At 33.9% G+C, this 20,936-nt stretch overlaps 2 protein-coding genes across 4 annotated transcripts in view; one reads left to right on the top strand and one right to left on the bottom strand.

Moving 5' to 3' along the window:
- The window catches only part of LOC121382146, a 51,427-nt gene extending 46,163 nt beyond the window's left edge, over nt 1-5,264 (top strand). Inside the window, exon 6 of the mRNA XM_041511655.1 lies at nt 90-5,264. Coding sequence (XP_041367589.1) covers nt 90-226 — 137 coding nt within the window. The 3' untranslated portion in view covers nt 227-5,264. The remainder of the gene's footprint in view (nt 1-89) is intronic.
- A 3,956-nt stretch (nt 5,265-9,220) lies between these two features.
- LOC121380956 (polypeptide N-acetylgalactosaminyltransferase 5-like) overlaps nt 9,221-20,936 on the bottom strand; it is a 219,654-nt gene continuing 207,938 nt past the window's right edge. For all 3 annotated transcript variants that reach the window (XM_041510005.1, XM_041510006.1, XM_041510007.1), the window contains 2 exons: nt 20,450-20,578; nt 9,221-18,744 (listed from right to left, as the gene is read on the bottom strand). In XM_041510005.1, coding sequence (XP_041365939.1) covers nt 18,598-18,744; nt 20,450-20,578 — 276 coding nt within the window. In that variant the 3' untranslated portion in view covers nt 9,221-18,597. The remainder of the gene's footprint in view (nt 18,745-20,449; nt 20,579-20,936) is intronic.

Below are 20,936 nucleotides of genomic sequence, written 5' to 3'. Positions count from 1 at the left end.
CATAGTACATGTAGAAGTTAATATGTGAAGCAAAACATTACAGGTATTGTTGTGTGAAATGTAACTTGAATGTTTGTAAAATGTTTCAGAGAACCCTTCAGTGACGACGCTGAGTGCAGGCAACTTTCCAGCTGAAGTTCCTCAGCCACCAGCGTATTCAGAGACGGTAGACACTGCAGCCAATCAGAGGCCAGCTGAACCGATGGCAGCAGCCAATCGGAATTAAGAAAGATAATTTTGAATTAACACCGTTTTATTCTAGACATGGGTTTCGGACTGATAAATGATTTATTTACTGAAATCATATAAGAGTATCTTATGTGAATGCCTCAAGTTTATAGAAATATATTCAAGAAATGGTTAACTTGGTCAAATAAATAGATTAGGTCATTTGTTTTGCTTGAAATAATGTTTTGGGTTGGGCCTATTATATTCCAGATTGATTAATTCCAGTACAAAGTTCATAGGGTTGATGCACTTTGCCTTTGTCTCTGTGACGCTAACAGTTGCCTTAAATTGAATAGGCTTCATTGGGTGACAATTAATTAATCAGTGTGCTCTAGTGGTGTCATTAAACAAAACAAACTTTAACTTTTCATTATGTCACAATTTACGTTTTTTTTACTATTAGTTTTATGTGACAGAAACGATACTAATAAATGAATATCTCACACTAATATAGATAGTAGCTATATGAATATAGCATCGCATATTATAAATAAAAAATAAGGCATGTTATAAATAAAGAATAAGGCATGTTATAAATAAAGAATAATGAACACTGCCACAAATTAAAAAATTTATGCCATAATTTATAATAATATAATAGTGTTAAATGAGAATTATTTTATGATGGACTTGATATTTTATTTACCTCAGTGTTTTTTTAATTTGATAGAAAAAAGATGGGATGTACTTAAACGACTCGAAAGTTAATTCTAAGTAATGACATAAGTTGTTGTTTCTTTTTCTTTTGGTAAAGAATTATTTTACAATAACATTTTATTGCAAATATAAAACTATAAATAGAAATGCTTAAATGTAAACACTTTAACACACGTTTGCCAAAACTTGTTGTATTTAGTAGTAGTAGTACCAACAGCACATTAGTATGCTTGTAGTAAGTGCGAAATCATCCAATGATTTGGTACCACACATTATACCAATTAGTGATGTTATCTCCGTGACAAAACACATGATATATTGGTTCCCTGTTGTGCGTAATAGAGCTTGATAGAATCATTGTTTTACACTCCGGGCTAGCTCTGGCACTCACCAAATTTGCCAATTGCCAATTGCGAATTTCAAATACAATTGGCAAATTTTATTTTCATTTGGCAAAATAATTTCATGAAATAAATTATATTTTGTTGGAAAATAATTGGGCTTTTGCCATTTTTGAAGTTTAGTAGGTAATTTGGCGAAATGTTCTGTTAACCCACAGCTAGCCGTGAGACGCTTGAACAAAGTGAAGAGTATTGATCACTAAGACTTACCCGGTCATTTTAATTCTCTTTTTAAATATTTTTTGTTTTAAAAGGAACAAGAAATATATTGTTTACAAAATTAGATGGGATGGTTTTTATGGATCTCCTTCCTCTCCTCTCTCTCCTCCCCCCCCCCCCCCCCCCCCCCCCAGTAAAGACATGCCTTTATTGAAAAAGATGATAACATTAATATTTTAGCATTTAATCAGGATTTAGCATAGATGTTTTCATGGTCTGGGTACACTTAATAGAGTTCTATAGGAATGCATCATTTGGTTTTGAGAGACAGAAGTGTGGCTCACTGACATTCAGTAAAAGTAAATGGTAATGATTCAGTAAATCACATTGGTTTGGGCAGTATGTTCTGGTAGTGCTGTCCACTAACATTGCTAATAATGGAATAAATATACTAAACCTTGTAAGCAGACTGTTCACAGAGGTCAGTACGGTGGTGGTCAAATCACTAAGTGCCAAACTTTGCAAAACCTGTTTTAGACCGTGTGTAACTATATTTACATTGCTTAAACAGGCTTCGTAAATTCTGCCCCAAGTGTTTTGTCTGTACGGTAAATTAGAGAGCACTAAAAAAAATGGCACTGTCAAAATAATAAAGACTGCGTTTAAAAAAATAAATTAATTATCTCGAATATTTTTTTTGTTATATATGTTAGTGTCATGTGAGCGTTGAGAATGTGTTATATTGCCTGGTCTGTGTTGTGAATGGTTGTATTACATTATATACTCCTTTGTTATAACTAGTTGAAAGGAAATCTGAGGCATTTTATGTTGTAATGTATTAATCAATTTATTCTAATTTGTTCTACAGGTAGTTAAAGAATAGTGTATTAAATTGAATTTTAAATGAAAGTGCATGATAACTATAATTAGTTTTAAATATGTTTATTTCATTCGTTGAAACACATGGTAAAAGAAAATATTTTTCAATCCATTGTAATATTTTAATTAAATAAAACACTGTATATATGTTAAATTGACATCAAATATTTCTTAAAGAATATTAATATCAAATAGTTTCTCAAATGAAATCCATCGATAAGAAATTTATAATTATAGAAACTTAAATTGGTTTTCTGTTTTTCACGTGAAATCCATCTGAAAATTTTTTGTATATTGATCAAGGTGGTTGTTGTACTCAAGTTTATGTAATGGGTTTTCAGTATATGTTGATAAAAAATTTCAGTAATAAAGATTACTATGATGTTATACACATACAACACAATATAACACCCACACATACATCACATCTTGGCAGTTTATTATGAATCACATAAATAATAATTATGTTTGATAATCGATTTATATGTCCAAGATTTTTGTTTTTGTTTTAATGCGTTTTTAATTACCAGTGTGTTTAATTTGTCCAATTTTAAGCCACACTTCTCCAATGGCAGCTGTCCGTATAGTTTCTCTATTTTTCATTATCATATCTCAACATAAGACTCAGAAACATATTTAATTTAATTGTATACTTAGTGGAATTTGTGAAAGCATTATTCTATGTCTCGTCAGTTTGTCAGTGAGACGTGTGTTTATGATGTATCGTGTTTATGATTTATCGTGTTTATGATGTATCATGTTTTTTAGTTGTTGCAATGCATGTGCCTTGTGGTGTGTATCATCTCTACATATGACTAAATGGTTCTGATAAATTCAGCATAATGTTGGCACAATTGAATAATAAGTATTCTGATGTTATTTTTACATAATATAGTACTTCAGATTGAGATTTTTAAATAACATTTTACATTATGTGGGACTTTTGTTTGGGGTTTTCATATTTTACATAATAAAGACGTTTTGGATTGGGATTTTGAAACATTTTATATAATATAAGATTTCATATTTTAAAAAATGCATATTTTTACATAATATGGGAGGTAGATTGATTTTTTTAGGTAATATTTTGTATAATACATGAGTTCTGGTTGATATTGTGGGGGCAATTGTTGATACAAAATTCCACTATTTTTATGATTTTTCATTCAGTTCTGTAAATTTATTGGTGAATAACTATATTGATCTGCTATAGTGGAATAAAAACATTGATGAACATTTTGGAGATTGTGTCCTATGGACATATTTTATTTTATTGACCCATATTTTTATTTAGGACTTTTTTCTCTCTTTTTTTTTCATACTTATGATTCTCAAAAAGACTTAACTGATGTTGAAAATTGGAAAAGAAAAACATTGAAAGTACATGTATACTGTTAAAATGAGAAAATCTGTAATGTTAGTGAAATAATGATAATTGTTTGGCGATGAATTCAGCAATCTTGTGTAGTACGAATTAAAAAAATCTCAGTTTTAAGTACGTGTACAACAGAATTTTACAAAAATAAGTCTGGACTGATTTTGGATTTTCTGCTATTTGAGAAATTTGAAATAACATTTTGATGGTGTATTTGAAATATATATATACTTTGAACTTTGTCTAGTGGTTAAAAATAACAATTTTAAATTAAGTTTTTGAGGACAAAAATAATTAGTTGTTGACTTGATGAAAAATTTGTTTTTGGTAGAATGAAAATAATTTGTTTTTGAAAAGATAAAAATAATAGTTTAACAAGGATATATGATTATATTTCCTTACTATATCTAGGTTTGTAACTGTTCTAAAACTATGTTTTTGCAAAAGGAAGAAGTGTATTTTTGGTGTAATTTATACTTTATGGATTGTACTATTTCATTATTGTGAAATACTATAACATGTATTTTGTATTTGACAACTTTATGCATATTTGAAATGAGAAATTTCTAGACTCATTAAATAGGTTAAATTTGGAAAATAATTGGGTATTTGTTCCTGAAATGAAATGCATTTAAAATGTTATGGGTTTGTTTTCATTAAAGATAAAAAAGGATATTTGATTATTCCATTTGATTATTTCATTATTTCTATGCATAATTTGTTATGAAAGCATTTTGTGGTGTTCTGTTAATTTAATGATTTTCTTTTTTTGTTGTGATTTATGAGCATAATGTTTGTGATTACTTCTGTTCTTTCAATTGTATTGTATATGTGAAACAAGTGTAACCGTGTATTGTGATGGTTTCCTTGACGGTGATAAAAACAAAATTATATTCTAATACATGTATTTGTTCAATAACTTCCATTTAATTTTAATATTTTAGTGATTAATTTTAATTAATTACAATACATGTAGCAGTTTTTTTAGCTATTTTCAAATTATTTTGAGCTACCAGTATATTGAACACTACAAATAAATAACCGACATTAGAAAAGAAAAAGAAAAAATTAAAGTGAAAATCCAGAAATGATATGTACTTTTTCATCATGAATGTGCAGATACATTTTAAATTGATTTGTATATACAAGCGTTCTCAGTGACATTACATGATAGTATTCTGTTTTATGCAGTTTTGGAGAATGATTAATATTTATTAAATTATATATATATATACATGACATTATTTTGCTGGAAATTTATGTTACTAAAATATATGTAGATATTTAGTCTAGTAAGGGAAAAATAAATTTTAAAAGTAAAATGGATTCACATTTCTAAATATTCACAGCCAAACAGTTGAGGCAAAATATTAAAACTGATTTTAGTAGAATGTACTATCAACAGGAAAGGTGAACATGTATGTAAAGATTAATGTAAAATTATCATTATGAAGGAATGTAGTCGCTGGATTTGAACTTTGAACTTTGATTTAGTAGGTTTTGCTCATTTTCTTTTGTTTGTGTCTTGTATGGAAATGTAATCCTAATAAATGTTTCATATTAAACAAACGTTGTTTTTTGTATCAGTGAGGATATTCAAAGCCTTGTATGGTTGAGATGGAATATTCCTGTCTTTATATACATGTATCTTCAGTATATAGCAAAGATAGAAATAACCTAAGACTTCATATTAGATTTCTTATTGGTTAGGATTCCACTTAATTTCATAATCATGTTTGCTTGTAATATTCTTAAATGTAGTATAGAGGAATATTGACATTCTATTTTCATATGCAATCAGGCATCAGTTGCCTTCATCCCTGCACCAAAAAGGAAGATTTAACTTACGGAATTTGATAGCAGTTGTTGATAACTATATACACTGCAGCTAGTGATCAAAGGTAACTTTTTATAATGAGAATTTTTACCAAATAGGTCTTCACCTGAATTTTTAAAGCAGTCATCTGGTGTATCACAAGCTATGCTATGTGCTGTCCTGTCTGTTTTAAAGTGTGTATAAAAAGATCCCCTGGTGTTTATGAAAAATTGTAGCAGGTTTCTATGAAGACTACATAGAATTACCAATTTAAATTATCATTTAAAAAAAAAAAAAAAAAGAGATTGCAGCTCTCTCTCTAATCATAACCCTCTTGCTCACACTCTCTCTCTCTCTCTAATCATAACCCTCTCGCTGACTCTCTCTCTAATCATAACCCTCTCGCTGACTCTCTAATCATAACCCTCTCGCTGACACTAATCATAACCCTCTCGCTGACACTCTAATCATAACCCTCTCGCTGACACTCTCTCTCTAATAATAACCCTTTCGCTGACACACTCTCTCTAATCATAACCCTCTTGCTGACACACTAATCATAACCCTCTCGCTGACACTCTCTCTCTAATCGTAACCCTCTCGCTGACACTCTCTCTCTAATCGTAACCCTTTCGCTGACACTCTCTCTCTCTCTAATCGTAACCCTTTCGCTGACACACTCTCTAATAATAACCCTTTCGCTGACACACTCTCTCTAATCATAACCCTCTTGCTGACACTCTAATCATAACCCTCTCGCTGACACTCTCTCTCTAATCGTAACCCTCTCGCTGACACTCTCTCTCTAATCGTAACCCTTTCGCTGACACTCTCTCTCTCTCTAATCGTAACCCTTTCGCTGACACACTCTAATAATAACCCTTTCGCTGACACACTCTCTCTAATCATAACCCTCTTGCTGACACACTAATCATAACCCTCTCGCTGACACTCTCTCTCTAATCGTAACCCTTTCGCTGACACACTCTCTAATAATAACCCTTTCGCTGACACACTCTCTCTAATCATAACCCTCTCGCTGACACTCTCTCTCTAATCATAACCCTCTCGCTGACACACTCTCTCTAATCATAACCCTCTCGCTGACACACTCTCTCTAATCATAACCCTCTCGCTGACACACTCTCTCTAATCATAACCCTCTCGCCCATAACCCTCTCGCTAATCATAACCCTCTCGCTGACACTCTCTCTCTAATCGTAACCCTCTCGCTGACACTCTCTCTCTAATCGTAACCCTTTTGCTGACACTCTCTCTCTCTCTAATCGTAACCCTTTCGCTGACACACTCTCTAATAATAACCCTCTCGCTGACGCACTCTCTCTCTAATAATAACCCTCTCGCTGACTCTCTCTAATCATAACCCTTTCGCTGACACACTCTCTCTAATAATAACCCTCTCGCTGACACACACTCTCTAATCATAACCCTTTCGCTCACTCTCTCTCTAATACTAACCCTCTCGCTGACACACACTCTCTAATCATAACCCTTTTGCTCACCCTTTCGCTGACACCCTCTCGCCGACACACATCTCTAATCATAACCCTTTTGCTCACACTCTCTCTCTCTAATCATAACCCTCTCGCTGACACTCTCTCTCTAATCGTAACCCTTTCGCTGACACACTCTCTAATAATAACCCTTTCGCTGACACACTCTCTCTAATCTTGCTGAACCCATAACCCTCTCGCTGACACTCTCTCTCTAATCGTAACCCTCTCGCTGACACTCTCTCTCTAATCGTAACCCTTTCGCTGACACTCTCTCTCTCTCTAATCGTAACCCTTTCGCTGACACACTCTCTAATAATAACCCTTTCGCTGACACACTCTCTCTAATCATAACCCTCTTGCTGACACACTAATCATAACCCTCTCGCTGACACTCTCTCTCTAATCGTAACCCTTTCGCTGACACACTCTAATAATAACCCTTTCGCTGACACACTCTCTCTAATCATAACCCTCTCGCTGACACTCTCTCTCTAATCATAACCCTCGCTCACTCTCTCTAATCATAACTCTCTCTCTGAATCTAATCATAACCCTCTCGCTGACACACTCTCTCTAATCATAACCCTCTCGCTGACACTCTCTCTAATCATAACCCTCTCGCTGACACACTCTCTCTAATCATAACCCTCTACATAACCCTCTCGCTGACACATAACCCTCTCGCTGACACACTCTCTCTAATCATAACCCTCTCGCTGACACACTCTCTCTAATCATAACCCTCTCGCTGACACTCTCTCTCTAATCGTAACCCTTTCGCTGACACACTCTCTAATAATAACCCTTTCGCTGACACACTCTCTCTAATCATAACCCTCTTGCTGACACACTAATCATAACCCTCTCGCTGACACTCTCTCTCTAATCGTAACCCTCTCGCTGACACTCTCTCTCTAATCGTAACCCTTTCGCTGACACTCTCTCTCTCTCTAATCGTAACCCTTTCGCTAACTCATAACCCTTTCGCTGACACACTCTCTAATCTCTCTGCTGAATAACCCTCTCGCTGACACCTCTCTAATCGCGCTGACGTAACCCTTTCGCTGACACTCTCTCTCTCTCTAATCACCCTTTCGCTACACTCTCTAATAATAACCCTTGCTGACACACTCTCTCTAATCGTAACCCTCCCTCTCGCTGACTCTCTCTAATCATAACCCTTTCGCTGACACACTCTCTCTAATAATAACCCTCTCGCTGACACACACTCTCTAATCATAACCCTTTCGCTCACTCTCTCTCTAATACTAACCCTCTCGCTGACACACACTCTCTAATCATAACCCTTTTGCTCACCCTCTTTCTAATCATAACCCTTTCGCTGACACACTCTCTCTAATAATAACCCTCTCGCCGACACACATCTCTAATCATAACCCTTTTGCTCACACTCTCTCTCTCTAATCATAACCCTCTTGCTGACACTCTCTCTCTAACACTCATATTCTGTCTTTCTCTCAGGACAGGATGTAGCCCTGTGGTAAAGTTCTTCCTTAATGCATGATCTGTCTAGGATTGATCTCTATCGATGGGCCCCTTGGGCTATTTCTTGTTCCAGCTAGTACATCAAAGGCTGTGATATGTGTTATCCTGTCTGTGGGATGATGCATTAAAAAGATATTTTGCTACTAATGGATTTACTAAACTAGACCTCAAAATTACCAAATGTTTGACATCTAGTAGCCATTGATTAATAAATCAATGTGCTCTAGCGGTGTCATTAAACAAAACAAACTTTTAACTCTCACCATCTCTGACACACACTTTGTACCTTTAATACACTGTTCATGTTGGGATGTGGAACATGACCATTGCCACCACTCATTAGAGTTTCTGGAATCGCATCGATTGCCACCACCCATTCGAGTTTCTGGAATCGCATCGATTGCCACCACCCATTCGAGTTTATGGAATCGCATCGATTGCCCCCACTCATTCGAGTTTATGGAATTGCATAGATTGCCACCACCCATTCGAGTTTATGGAATCACATCGATTGCCACCACCCATTCGAGTTTATGGAATCACATCGATTGCCACCACCCATTCGAGTTTATGGAATCCCTCCGGCCTAATTTTACATTCAGCCATATCCCTCCTGCCGGTCTTTTACATTCGGCCATTCATACATCCTCTCCCTCTCCAGAATAATGAAACAACTGAGTTGTAGAAAATCACATTTATTTCAAAGGCACTTTATTTTGCCAATAAAATTATACATCAACAGCAGTAAATTCTGGATTTTCAATAATTAACAGCAGCACAATATACAATCATTTAACATTCGCTATAATTAATAACACAAATGTTACTGAAACACACACTACCATTCATAAATAGAGATATGTTTGCAAAACTACATTTTGTGAAAACTTCGGATTGTACTCTTCCTGTTTTTGGCAACTTCCTACCCATTGTTAAAAGTGTATATACCGTAAACAATTTTGAATCGGTAAGATTAATTTTTTGACAATTTTTTTTAAATGTCTCCTAATGTAGGTGAAAATGTTAATTGCGACCAATCTCAAAAGTACAATGTATTGAAACATTTTTAACATTGCAGGAAAATACATTTGCAATTATGCCAAATGATTATATGTAATCTCACAAATAATTATATACTACAGAAATCAATATATTAGTTATTGGTCATGCAAATGTCACTGATCTTTAATTTAAAAACAGAAAGAAAAGAATCCATGAAAATTTTCTAGAATGTTTAATTTCTTAAAGACAATATCATCTTGAGATGAAAGTGTCTTCATAAAAGTGGTATTTATTTTATTGATTGGTAAATAACTGATGTATTTATTATCAACAAGTCAACAGACTTAATTTACTGAACTATTCCAGTGGCACCAGTACCGGTTTAAATCAATTCCTATACCAGTAATCAGTCAAAACTGGCACTCGTGCTTAAGTCAATACTGCTCTGTTAAGAAGAACAAAGATTGTCATGTTAGACGTAAAAATTAAATATTCGGTTCTAAATAGGAACAGAGAGCCACGAAAGATGCTTTTTTAAAATCCACTCACTTCCATCAACCTCTGCTAATATTTATATACAAGAAGCCAAATGTTTAAAATACTGAAACTACTATTTAAAAATGTTTTAAAATGTATATTTGTACTGTATTCATGTATTAGATAGAGAAGATTTTAAAACTGTAGTAGACCGTGCTGAAAATGCAAGTCAAGTACTAGTACTTGATATATTTAATTTGATCACACAAGATATGTGAGAGGAATTTAAGAAATATAGACAGTGCAGAGTTTAAAATTTCATTTCATTTGACAGACTTTTAGCACACTGACATTAAGCCACAATCAGCAGAGGAACACTTAATGTTATGTAGTTCTAGTAAAATATTCATTTCTATTGCAACACCAAATGTATTCTCATTTTTCAATTTATCTTCAAGCACACTGTCCTGTGCACACCGCTGTCTGTCGAGGACAGTGAGTTTGTGGTTCATTGTTGGTGGTTAGTGAGAGAGAAGTTGGTGTAGGGGCCTTATAATTGTAGTCCTTAAAACTCGATCTGGGTGGGAGCCGATAGGGCCGACCCCTGCAACTGCCTGCAACTGCCAACGACAATCGGCAAAGGAGATTGTCCTGGAGTTTTTAATTCTCCATGACATTTTTTTTGCCATGGACATTTTCGTAACTGCAGGAGTTGAGCTAGTCTCATGTCTCATATAAAGGCCAGTAAAATTATATATCTATTAAAAACTAAAAGCATACATATATTTTCTAGTTACTTCTATTTGGTCAATAATTTATTGGTCAACCTTAGCTATAAGGTTATTCCCCCCCCACCACCACCTTCACTTATTTAAAGAAGAACTAATGGTTATTAAATTCTTGTTTTAATAGTTATTAAATTCTTGTTTCCAGCCATACATTAATTGTAACACCAAGAGAGAAAGAGAGACAGGCTGAAAAACGTTCTGACTGTATGGTCACAAATATGTCATTTGGTTCATTATGAAAACTATGGTGCTATAGAACTGACATAATTTAGAACCATTTATACAACAAAATTATATATTTTTAGGCATTTTGTCAAAAATAATGATATAATTAAGCCAAAATAATGTGGAAATTTATCACAAATATATTGTAAAAACTAAACCTAACCGTACCCCTAAATTACGTCATTATGTCGATGGCAGTTCTGTGCCACCGTAGAAAATAAGACATTTCCCATTCGAGTTCTCACACACCTGCATGTGGTAGGTATGTAAGCATAAAACAAGGCTGACCAACTCAACAAGTGCAAATATCCTAACAACGATATTGATGAATATGGCACAATACTGTTTGGTTCTTACAAGGAAGCCCACATAGATATAACAATGTTTTTACACCAATAACTTGCTTTTATTGATATTCATTGGCATCAGAAGAAGCCAGCAAATGGAGGTGCCAGTACTGTATTAATTCACCTGCCAACGTGAGGGGCCAATGTATTACCTTCGGTTCCAACAACTATGATGTTAAATGACAATAAATATTTACATGAAATAAATGTGATAGTGTAAAATCACCTATAAATTTAAATGACAAAATCATTAACATTTTCAACGTTACCACAAAAAATAGTCGTGGAAACCTAACCTATAGGTTTCCACAACTATATGAAAGTTAGAATAGAAGTCCTGTTATTACTACGCAGTCGTTCTGAAATTGTATCGTGCACACAAACATCGGTACAAGAAACAAAATCCGGAAGTAAATTTATCTAATGGGCGTTGCCTTAAACGCGGATTGCCAAAATTGCACAAGTGCCCACGAACATCAGTGCAATTTGGTATGAGAAAACGAAACGCGGAAATAAATTCATCCAGTGGATGCTGCTTAAACGCGGAGTGACTATAATTGCTTGCAATTGCACAAGTGCGCACGAACATCGATGCAATTCCTTACAAGAAAATGAAACGTGGAAGTCCGGAATGCACTACCATTCTTGAAATTTTTGTCAAGAACGAAATGCCTCCCGGTAACCTGAACGACCGTTCTCGACTTATTTCGATGTCTGCATTGTATTCTTATACATGCCAGTAGAAATTGGCATCACTGCTATATTCTGCACATAAATATGAATGTGTAAGTTTTAAATCCCGATTTCACAAATATGTGTCTTTAAAGTGACAATAATGGCATTCAACTATGTGAATATGTCAGTTTTAAATCCCAATTTCACAAATATGCATGTTTAATATGACAATATAGGCATTCAACTATGTGAATATGTAAGTTTTAAATCTTGATTTCACAAATATGCATGTTTAATATGACAATAGGCATTCAACTATGTGAATGTGTAAGTTTTAAATCTTGATTTCACAAATATGCCTCTTTAAAGTGACAATAATGGCATTCAACTATGTGAATATGTAAGTTTTAAATCTTGATTTCACAAATATGCATGTTTAATATGACAATAGGCATTCAACTATGTGAATGTGTAAGTTTTAAATCTTGATTTCACAAATATGCCTCTTTAAAGTGACAATAATGGCATTCAACTATGAATATATAAGTTTTAAATTTTGATTTCACAAATATGTCTTTAAAGCGACAACAATGGCAGAGCTTTGTGAATATGTAAGATGTAAGTTGTTATTTCACATCCATGTGTCTTGAAATCGACAACAGTATTAAGGAAATCGTTAAAGGGTTATTCCAAATTTTACAGCCATTGCAATCTGTTGATAAAGACTTTTAAGGAAGAAACTTAGATATTGAAATCTCTTTCTTTAGGACAGGGTCCTATAATTAAATGTCAACATGTTTTTGGTCAAACTACTGTTTGTGGTAGTTTAAAATGGATTTCACCTCCTAATAATTTTGTATACATTAAAAAAATATAATATTAGGAAGTAAAATCCAGTTTTAGGTAAAGAAACATCAGGACAACCAAAAAGACTAAAAATACAGATGCAATATTCTAAATAAGAAAATGTTATTGATATTTAATTTTCACTATTGACACTATTTTATTTCTCCACCAGTTGTAAAACTATATCATCATTTCAATGAAGACTAAATATTTGTATTGCATTGTAATATTTCACTGTCGATACCAAAGGCTGGTATTATTATATGTTTGACATCAGTTACTATCAAATGTGGCTATAGGCCGATATTGTCCATACAACACACAGCCGTTTACAATAGAAAGGAAAGGAATGTTTGAGGACACCTCAGCATATTTTAAACTATGTATGGCTCGTAGGCCTTAAACCGCATGACTATCACAAATCTTGCCGGTCTTACGAAAACATTGTCAATGATGTTCATAGAATATATTTCTTGGATGCGTCCAAAAATCGCACAAGTGGAAAATAAGTGACCAACATACGGCTATTGTGGCTATTAAACACTTTGTCTAAAAAGTCAGAAAATAGTGACCTACATACGGCTATTTTAACGGTCTAAAAAGTCAGAAAATAAGTGACCTATATACGGCTATTGTAACCATCTAAAAAGTCAGAAAATAAGTGACAAGCATATATGTATGGCTATTGTGGCTATTATAAGAATTTGTCTAAAAAGTCAGAAAATAAGTGACCTACATACGGCTATTGTGGCTATAGTAACACTGTCTAAAAAGTCAGATGAGAACACACAGCAGTAACACAGGTCCTCTTACTGAATAGAAGCAAGGAGTCTTTTACTGGCAGGACAGTACATACCACAGACCCTGTCCTTCACAAGGAAGAATGTATTTGACACTCACAACAACATAACATTGTGATATGCATGTCCACATTGTAACCTTTAGAGACGAACACACCGTACATAAGAAACCACCTGATGATACAAAATTCTCATTGTGATCAAAGTCCCACATATACATCTGATAGCATGTATCAACAGAAAGACATTACATCTGTAACCAAAGTCTATCTACACACTAAGCAATAAAAATAAACCCCTCTGTCTTGTGCAGTGCTAATTATGTTTTTTCTTCTGTTTTTACAAATATAGATGTATATACATAAATAGCTTTAACACAAGCAGAATAAAAGAGAAACATTACCCTTGGAAATGCATTGATGCAACAAAAATACCCACTGCTATGGACGCAGGAAAGCTACCAATCACATATTTTAAAAACATAAGATTCTAATAGCATAGATATTTTCATAAATATAAATGCATGTTAAACTCTATAACCACATGTCTGATTTTCCATCACAAAACACATATCATCCACAACATATCATCCAATATGTTACATGTGATTTAAAAAAACTATTAATGCATGGAATTCTTTAACATTTATACACAATTTTGGATTTGTTTGGTCCAACACTAATAAACATGTACAAAAACGTATATACATTTTAACAAAACATTTTAACCGGAAATGAAACAAGGACATCCTAATGTCTTTTGCATTCTCAAACTAAAATATGTTAAAAAGAGAACAAGAAAAAACAGTTTGGCAGCATTTACTAATAAATTTAAAATGCATAAAAAATAATGAAAATTAGATTCAATTAAAAAGAAAGTATTTAATATTTTCATAAATTAAATGTTTTCTTTGGTTAGAGAATCTATCAATAAACACATGGTCGTGGCACATATGTTCAATACAGAGTAAAAATAACAGTTTAACATTGAAAGGGAACTGCAATTATAAGTTGTTAAATTTGTAATGCTTATACCAATGAATATTTTACTGATGATATGAACATGGAAGACCATTATTAAATGTACTTATTACAAGACTGCACACACCATTACTAATAAGAAATGTTTCATGAACTTTTGTTTGACTATATGTAGTTTGAGGATGCAAAATATATAGTGTGTGTTACACTATTCAAGCAACGAGAAGAGAAAACATGTCTACATGTAGAACTTTGTAGGTATCTACATGCAGATCTTTGTAGATTTCTACATGTAGATCTTTGTAGATTTCTACATGTAGATCTTTGTAGATTTCTACATATAGATCTTTGTAGATTTCTACATATAGATCTTTGTAGATTTTTACATGTAAATCTTTGTAGATATCTACCTATAGATCTTTGTAGACATTTACATGCAGATCTTTGTAGATGTAAATCTTTGTAGATATCTACATATAGATCTTTGTAGACATTTACATGTAGATCTTTGTAAATATCTACATATAGATATTTGTAGATTTCTACATGTAGATCTTTGTAGACATTTACATGTAGATCTTTGTAGATTTCTACATGTAGATCTTTGTAGATATTTACATGTAGATCTTTGTAGATTTCTACATGTACATGTAGATCTTTATAGATTTCTACATGTAGATCTTTGTAGATTTCTACATATAGATCTTTGTAGTTTTCTACATATAGATCTTTGTAGATTTCTACGTGGAATGTCATACAGGCAACCAGCCATTGCCAAGCTGAGGGAATGTTAAATATTACACAGTGTACATACACATATACAGGAGGTATGAAGTAATGCCAGCTAAAGTACATTTGTAATCGAAAGTCCACAGTTAAGTTTTCTTTGTATAGAAATTAGTGTCAGGCAAAGAGAAAAATAAACTATACATATATGTTAATTATGAAGCCAGTATGAATATTATACCTGACATGTCCCATGGGGCAATAATAAAAAAGTGTGTATAGTGTAAGTACTGGGACCATGAAGTAGCAAACAATGAAATTATTCGCTTGACATGGGTAATATTCAGATGTTATAATGTTGCCATTTTGACAAAGAAATACCTAATGCATTTGCCACATATAAATACACAACTCAAAACTATTAATTTAAAGAATGACTGGCTTCACCTCAATTTGAAAACCCCCACCAATAAAAGGCACTCAGAAATAATAAATTAAATATACACTGAGCCCAACATGAAGTTTAACAATAAAGTAAATGACAAAACTGCTGAATCAGGTTGAAAATTGTATCTCTGTACATGCCTATAAGGGGCATTTTGACAAAACTGTGACAGTATACACATTACCATCTTGAGTCACAGCTGGTTTGTACTATGACTAACAGATACAAATGATCAAATTTCTCAATTTCAAAATTAGAAAGCTTTTGTTTTGTTTTCGATATTGTTTTTGTATGAAAATACATGTACATTTTTCAAGTACCGTACATCTACATGTAGATTTACAGACAAGAATAATTTTTATTTTCAAGTCTTCTCGGCGATGATAACATCCCTCGTGGAACAGCTACAACCCCAAAACATGTTTCAACCATTGAGCAAGACCGAGTTTTACAAATCGATCTTAGCGCTAAGATTGTCTTAAGTTCATTAGGTTATTATGCACTTAAGATAACCTTAGCACTAAGACAGCTTCATAAAGATGGGACCCTGGTTAGTTGGGATTAAAAAATGACGACCAAGGAAAAGAATTGCCCCGCTAAACAACTTATAACCATAAAGTATGAGGTGAATGTTGAAATTGAGATCATTGCAAAATGTCTACATTCATAAAACAAAAACCACGTCACTGGTAAAAACCCACACTGACAAAGATTACAGTGCAAAACATACCACTGTCTTGCTGTAATGCTTGTCATAACCTTTATACAGTGTTAAGAAAAACAGTGTTGGAAATTTTAACCGGATCCCATTCTAAACTCATTTTATATCATGTCGTATCCATCCGACATGGGAGACAACTATGACTATACTCTTTTGATATGGGAGACATTATATGGCTACTAAAGATGAATTTGGAAACTACAGTTTCTTAAAGGTTAATTTATAATAAAATTATTAACCATGAGCTATATGGTTTAAAATCTATTTTACCCTGTATTGACAATAAAAAAGAAGAAGTTATTCCTAGTTTTCCTTTCACTTAAAAGCCCCACAAAACGTCTTATAAAAGACTTAAGGTAACTGCTCCAAACTTTGTTTGAAAACAAGGATGACACTGTTATGGATGTGATGTCATTCTTAATCCCTTTCTGTACATCACTATGTAACAGCAGATGGGGGATACAAATTATGACAATAACTCATAAGGCATTAACTCAATGGTACCTTTTCATTTTAGTCAAAAAGCAATTTAATGCAGGATTTTCAATATTTTTTAAAAATAAAATTGAAACAGCCTTAATATCTCCTGATATTTAGCTACAACTTGGCAAAACATGTTTTTGTCCAGTTTTATCTTTACTTTATTGTAAAATTAACATTTAAATTGTTTTGAAACTGGACAACAACATCAATTCAGTTTACTAATAGTTACATAAATTGATGACATACATATGGAATATGACACTAGTTTTCTTTAGATATAATTTTCACGAAACGCATAACTTCGCATGGTATCTAACCAAACAAACGTGAGATCAGATACTATGGGAAGTTCATGAGTTTCGTGAAAATTATATCTAGAAAAAAAAATTTGTATTTGATTTATTACCCACCTTTAAATAAGGTAAAATCTGACAACTACTTGCAACATAGCTCAATAAGACATGTGAATGCTGAGACCGGGGAAGATGACGTCACTTACTGAAATGATGTCATTTAGCAACTAATACCTGGTGGTGCATACAACATTTGTACGACCCACCAGACAATAACCAGGTAGGTAAGAAATGCTCAAATTAGTCAAACTTCAACATCTACATGTTGAACAGACTGAACCAAATCTTTCAAGAAATTGGTAGTTCAAGATAGCATAATAATTGTTTAATGAAATGGGTTGTTTTTGTTTTTTGGAGGGGGGGGGGGGGGGGGGCATTTCTCCATCTCCAGATTCCTGGGCTGATCGAATAACAGAGGTTGAAATAACAACTTTTGACAGTAGTTAAATCAACCTGTACACCAGTATACCAGCTAGTTTAACTAACAATCCCACCCAGCCCCTAAATGTTTATCTTTTCTTAAGTACACATTGTGCTCTAAGTTCTTTACTATTTTTCAAACGAGTTAATCCACCAAAACACCAAGTTACCACTAAATATTTCTTTTCCAGCTAGTTTAATAAACAATATATATATATATTTTTTTAATTCTTAAGTATACATCGCACACTTAAGTTCTTTGTTATGATCCATGTTATTATTCACATGACTTTAAGGTAATATACAGGTAACAATCAAAAGATATTCCTGTGTATTACAATTTTATGTCAATGCATTTACAAAATGTCTTTGGAGTTGCGCACTTCTACAAGGCATCGTTAACCGAAGGCACGATGGAATAAACAATTCATATTACAGAATCGTTTTCACGGTTCGAGGAATAATGGAATGCAAGTTCTCACATTTCATCATGCCAAGGAAAATACTTCAAATCATAAGTTTTTGGTTACTGTGGTCAAATTAAACCAAAAAAAATCACTTGCATAGACATGGCAATTTATAACTACAGTTTTAGGAAAGTCTGTCACAGAACCCTGCGTAGAATGGGTGCTTTCTTTTTTTACTGAACATTCAGTATGCAACAAGCAGCTGTTTGCTGGGAAATCCACCAAACAGTTACGAAAATGTGTGTATGTCCTGATATGATAATTATAACAACCATCCCACAACGTTTCACTTGTACAGAAAGCTCTAATGTCTCTCCGATCCACTGGGAGGCTTTTTCTTCCACTGCCATATCTGTCTGTCGACTCCTGTACACGGCCTCATTACCAGTTTCTTCCCGTCAACTGTCACTTCAGCACATTTCTGTGTGTTCACATGAAATAAAGTGTTATCCTGAAAAAAAGCAATGGAATAAAAAAAATATATATATAGTTTAAAAAATCAGTAGTAACAACAGTAAAACTATTATTAAAATTACACCAACAATAAAAAAAATGTACAAAAAACAAGCCTATCTTATATTTTACGATTGAAAGCTTTCATCGAAATACTGTATGAAAAGCATCCATCTGTTGAAAAAGCATGGCATTTCTTTTGAGAAACCCAAGACAAGCACGCATGCATGCACACACACACACACACACGCGCACACGCACACATACACACACAAACAAGCATGTACATACAATCAAGAGTTATTTAGCTTCAAGATCAGGTTCATGGTCAAAACCCCTCCCTGCTCTAGCAAATTTTCATTTTTCTCTATACCTTTTCTAGAGGAGCATGACTGTAACTGGACATTTTAACAGATTTACCTGCATTTATGAAGTAATGTAATGAAAATATGGGTTGGCTAGAAAAAGTAAGATAACCGTTTTACACAGACCTACAAGAGAAAGAAAGAAAGAAAGAAGTGTTTTATTTAACGACGCACTCAACACATTTTATTTACGGTTATATGGCGTCAGACATATGGTTAAGGACCACACAGATTGTTTTTAGAGGAAACCCGCTGTCGCCACATAGGCTACTCTTTTACGACAGGCAGCAAGGGATTTTTTATTTGCGCTTCCCACAGGCAGGATAGCACAAACCATGGCCTTTGTTGGAACCAGTTATGGATCACTGGTCGGTGCAAGTGGTTTACACCTACCCATTGAGCCTTGCGGAGCACTCACTCAGGGTTTGGAGTCGGTATCTGGATTAAAAATCCCATGCCTCGACTGGGATCCGAACCCAGTACCTACCAGCCTGTAGACCGATGGCCTAACCACTATGCCACCGAGGCCAGTTGAGACCTACAAGAGATTTACTCCCACTTATCACAGTTTGTTTTGTTTAACAACACCACTAGAACACATTGATTAATTAATCATTGCCTATTGGATGTGAAACATTTGGTAATGCTGACACGTAGTTCCACTTAACAAGTAACATAATGAAAGCACGAGTTGGCTAGGAAAGGGGAGATAACTGTTTTGCATAGACCAACAAGAGATTTACTCCCATACATCAAGTAACATAAAGAGGATGGGTTATCTGTAAAAGGGGTGATATAGAGAATACTACATAAGTGGCGGTTAGATACCATTTATCTTACAACGAGTTGTTTTAAAATGTATCTCAACAAGCAAAAGCGAGTTTGATACGTTTTTAAACAACAAGTTGTGAGAATGTATTATTCTATTTGTTACATATATATCCTCAAAAAACAGATTTTAAGCAAATTTTTAAAATTGTTTTGACTCAAAGTTATTTACAGCCCCTGCACTTACGTGTCAGAGACAAATGATTGTCAGGTTAACTATACGTCATGGTGTAATCAATTTCAATCATGGTGTAATCAATTTCAATCATGCTGTTTTTCATTGGATGGCATTGGTGACTTGATCATCACCTAGGAGCAGACAGTTGTATGTCTTGAAATTGTTAACACATGTGTAAACAAGTATGTGTTATCAAAAATAACAAATGATATTCTCACCAACAGGTGTGTAAGAAAACTGTTTTACACACACCTACAAGAGACTTACCCTCAATTACGAAGTAACATAAAGAGTACTACGGGTTATCTGTGAAAGGGGAGATAACTGTTTACCTCTCGGTACTGCCACTCCTGGTTTCCCTTCTGACTGTGACATGGGTAGATGATGACGTTCTCGCCTCCCGAGTAATCCAGACACCCGTCGTCTCGGCGGATTTCTCCCGCCTTACTCAACATCCAGTACTGAAAAAACAACATGGATAACAACAGATTTTTATTTTTAATACAACTGAAGCATTAAAAATAACACTCCTCTAAATAATCTATGTAAGAGAAGTCCAGTTTGTTTAAATTAGGGGCGACACTTCTACCCCTCCCCGCCACATCTCAGATTTAATTTAAGGGCATCTAGAGATAACTCAAAATCAAAAATCTGTAAAAATGTCATAAACATGTATAATGTATGGTTACAAATGTATCACTTGAAAAACATTCATTAAGGTCGACGACAGTCACTTTTTGCACCCTTGTTTTGGGTTCGTACACTATAAACATAGCATATCTTACCGTAATTTCACTTGAAATCCATATTTCGTAAAAG

The sequence above is a fragment of the Gigantopelta aegis genome, chromosome 9, assembly GCF_016097555.1.
Source record: "Gigantopelta aegis isolate Gae_Host chromosome 9, Gae_host_genome, whole genome shotgun sequence".
Classification (NCBI taxonomy): domain Eukaryota; kingdom Metazoa; phylum Mollusca; class Gastropoda; order Neomphalida; family Peltospiridae; genus Gigantopelta; species Gigantopelta aegis.
The sequence above is the reverse complement of the archived record's forward strand: the minus strand, read 5'-3'. Positions and strand labels throughout refer to the sequence as shown.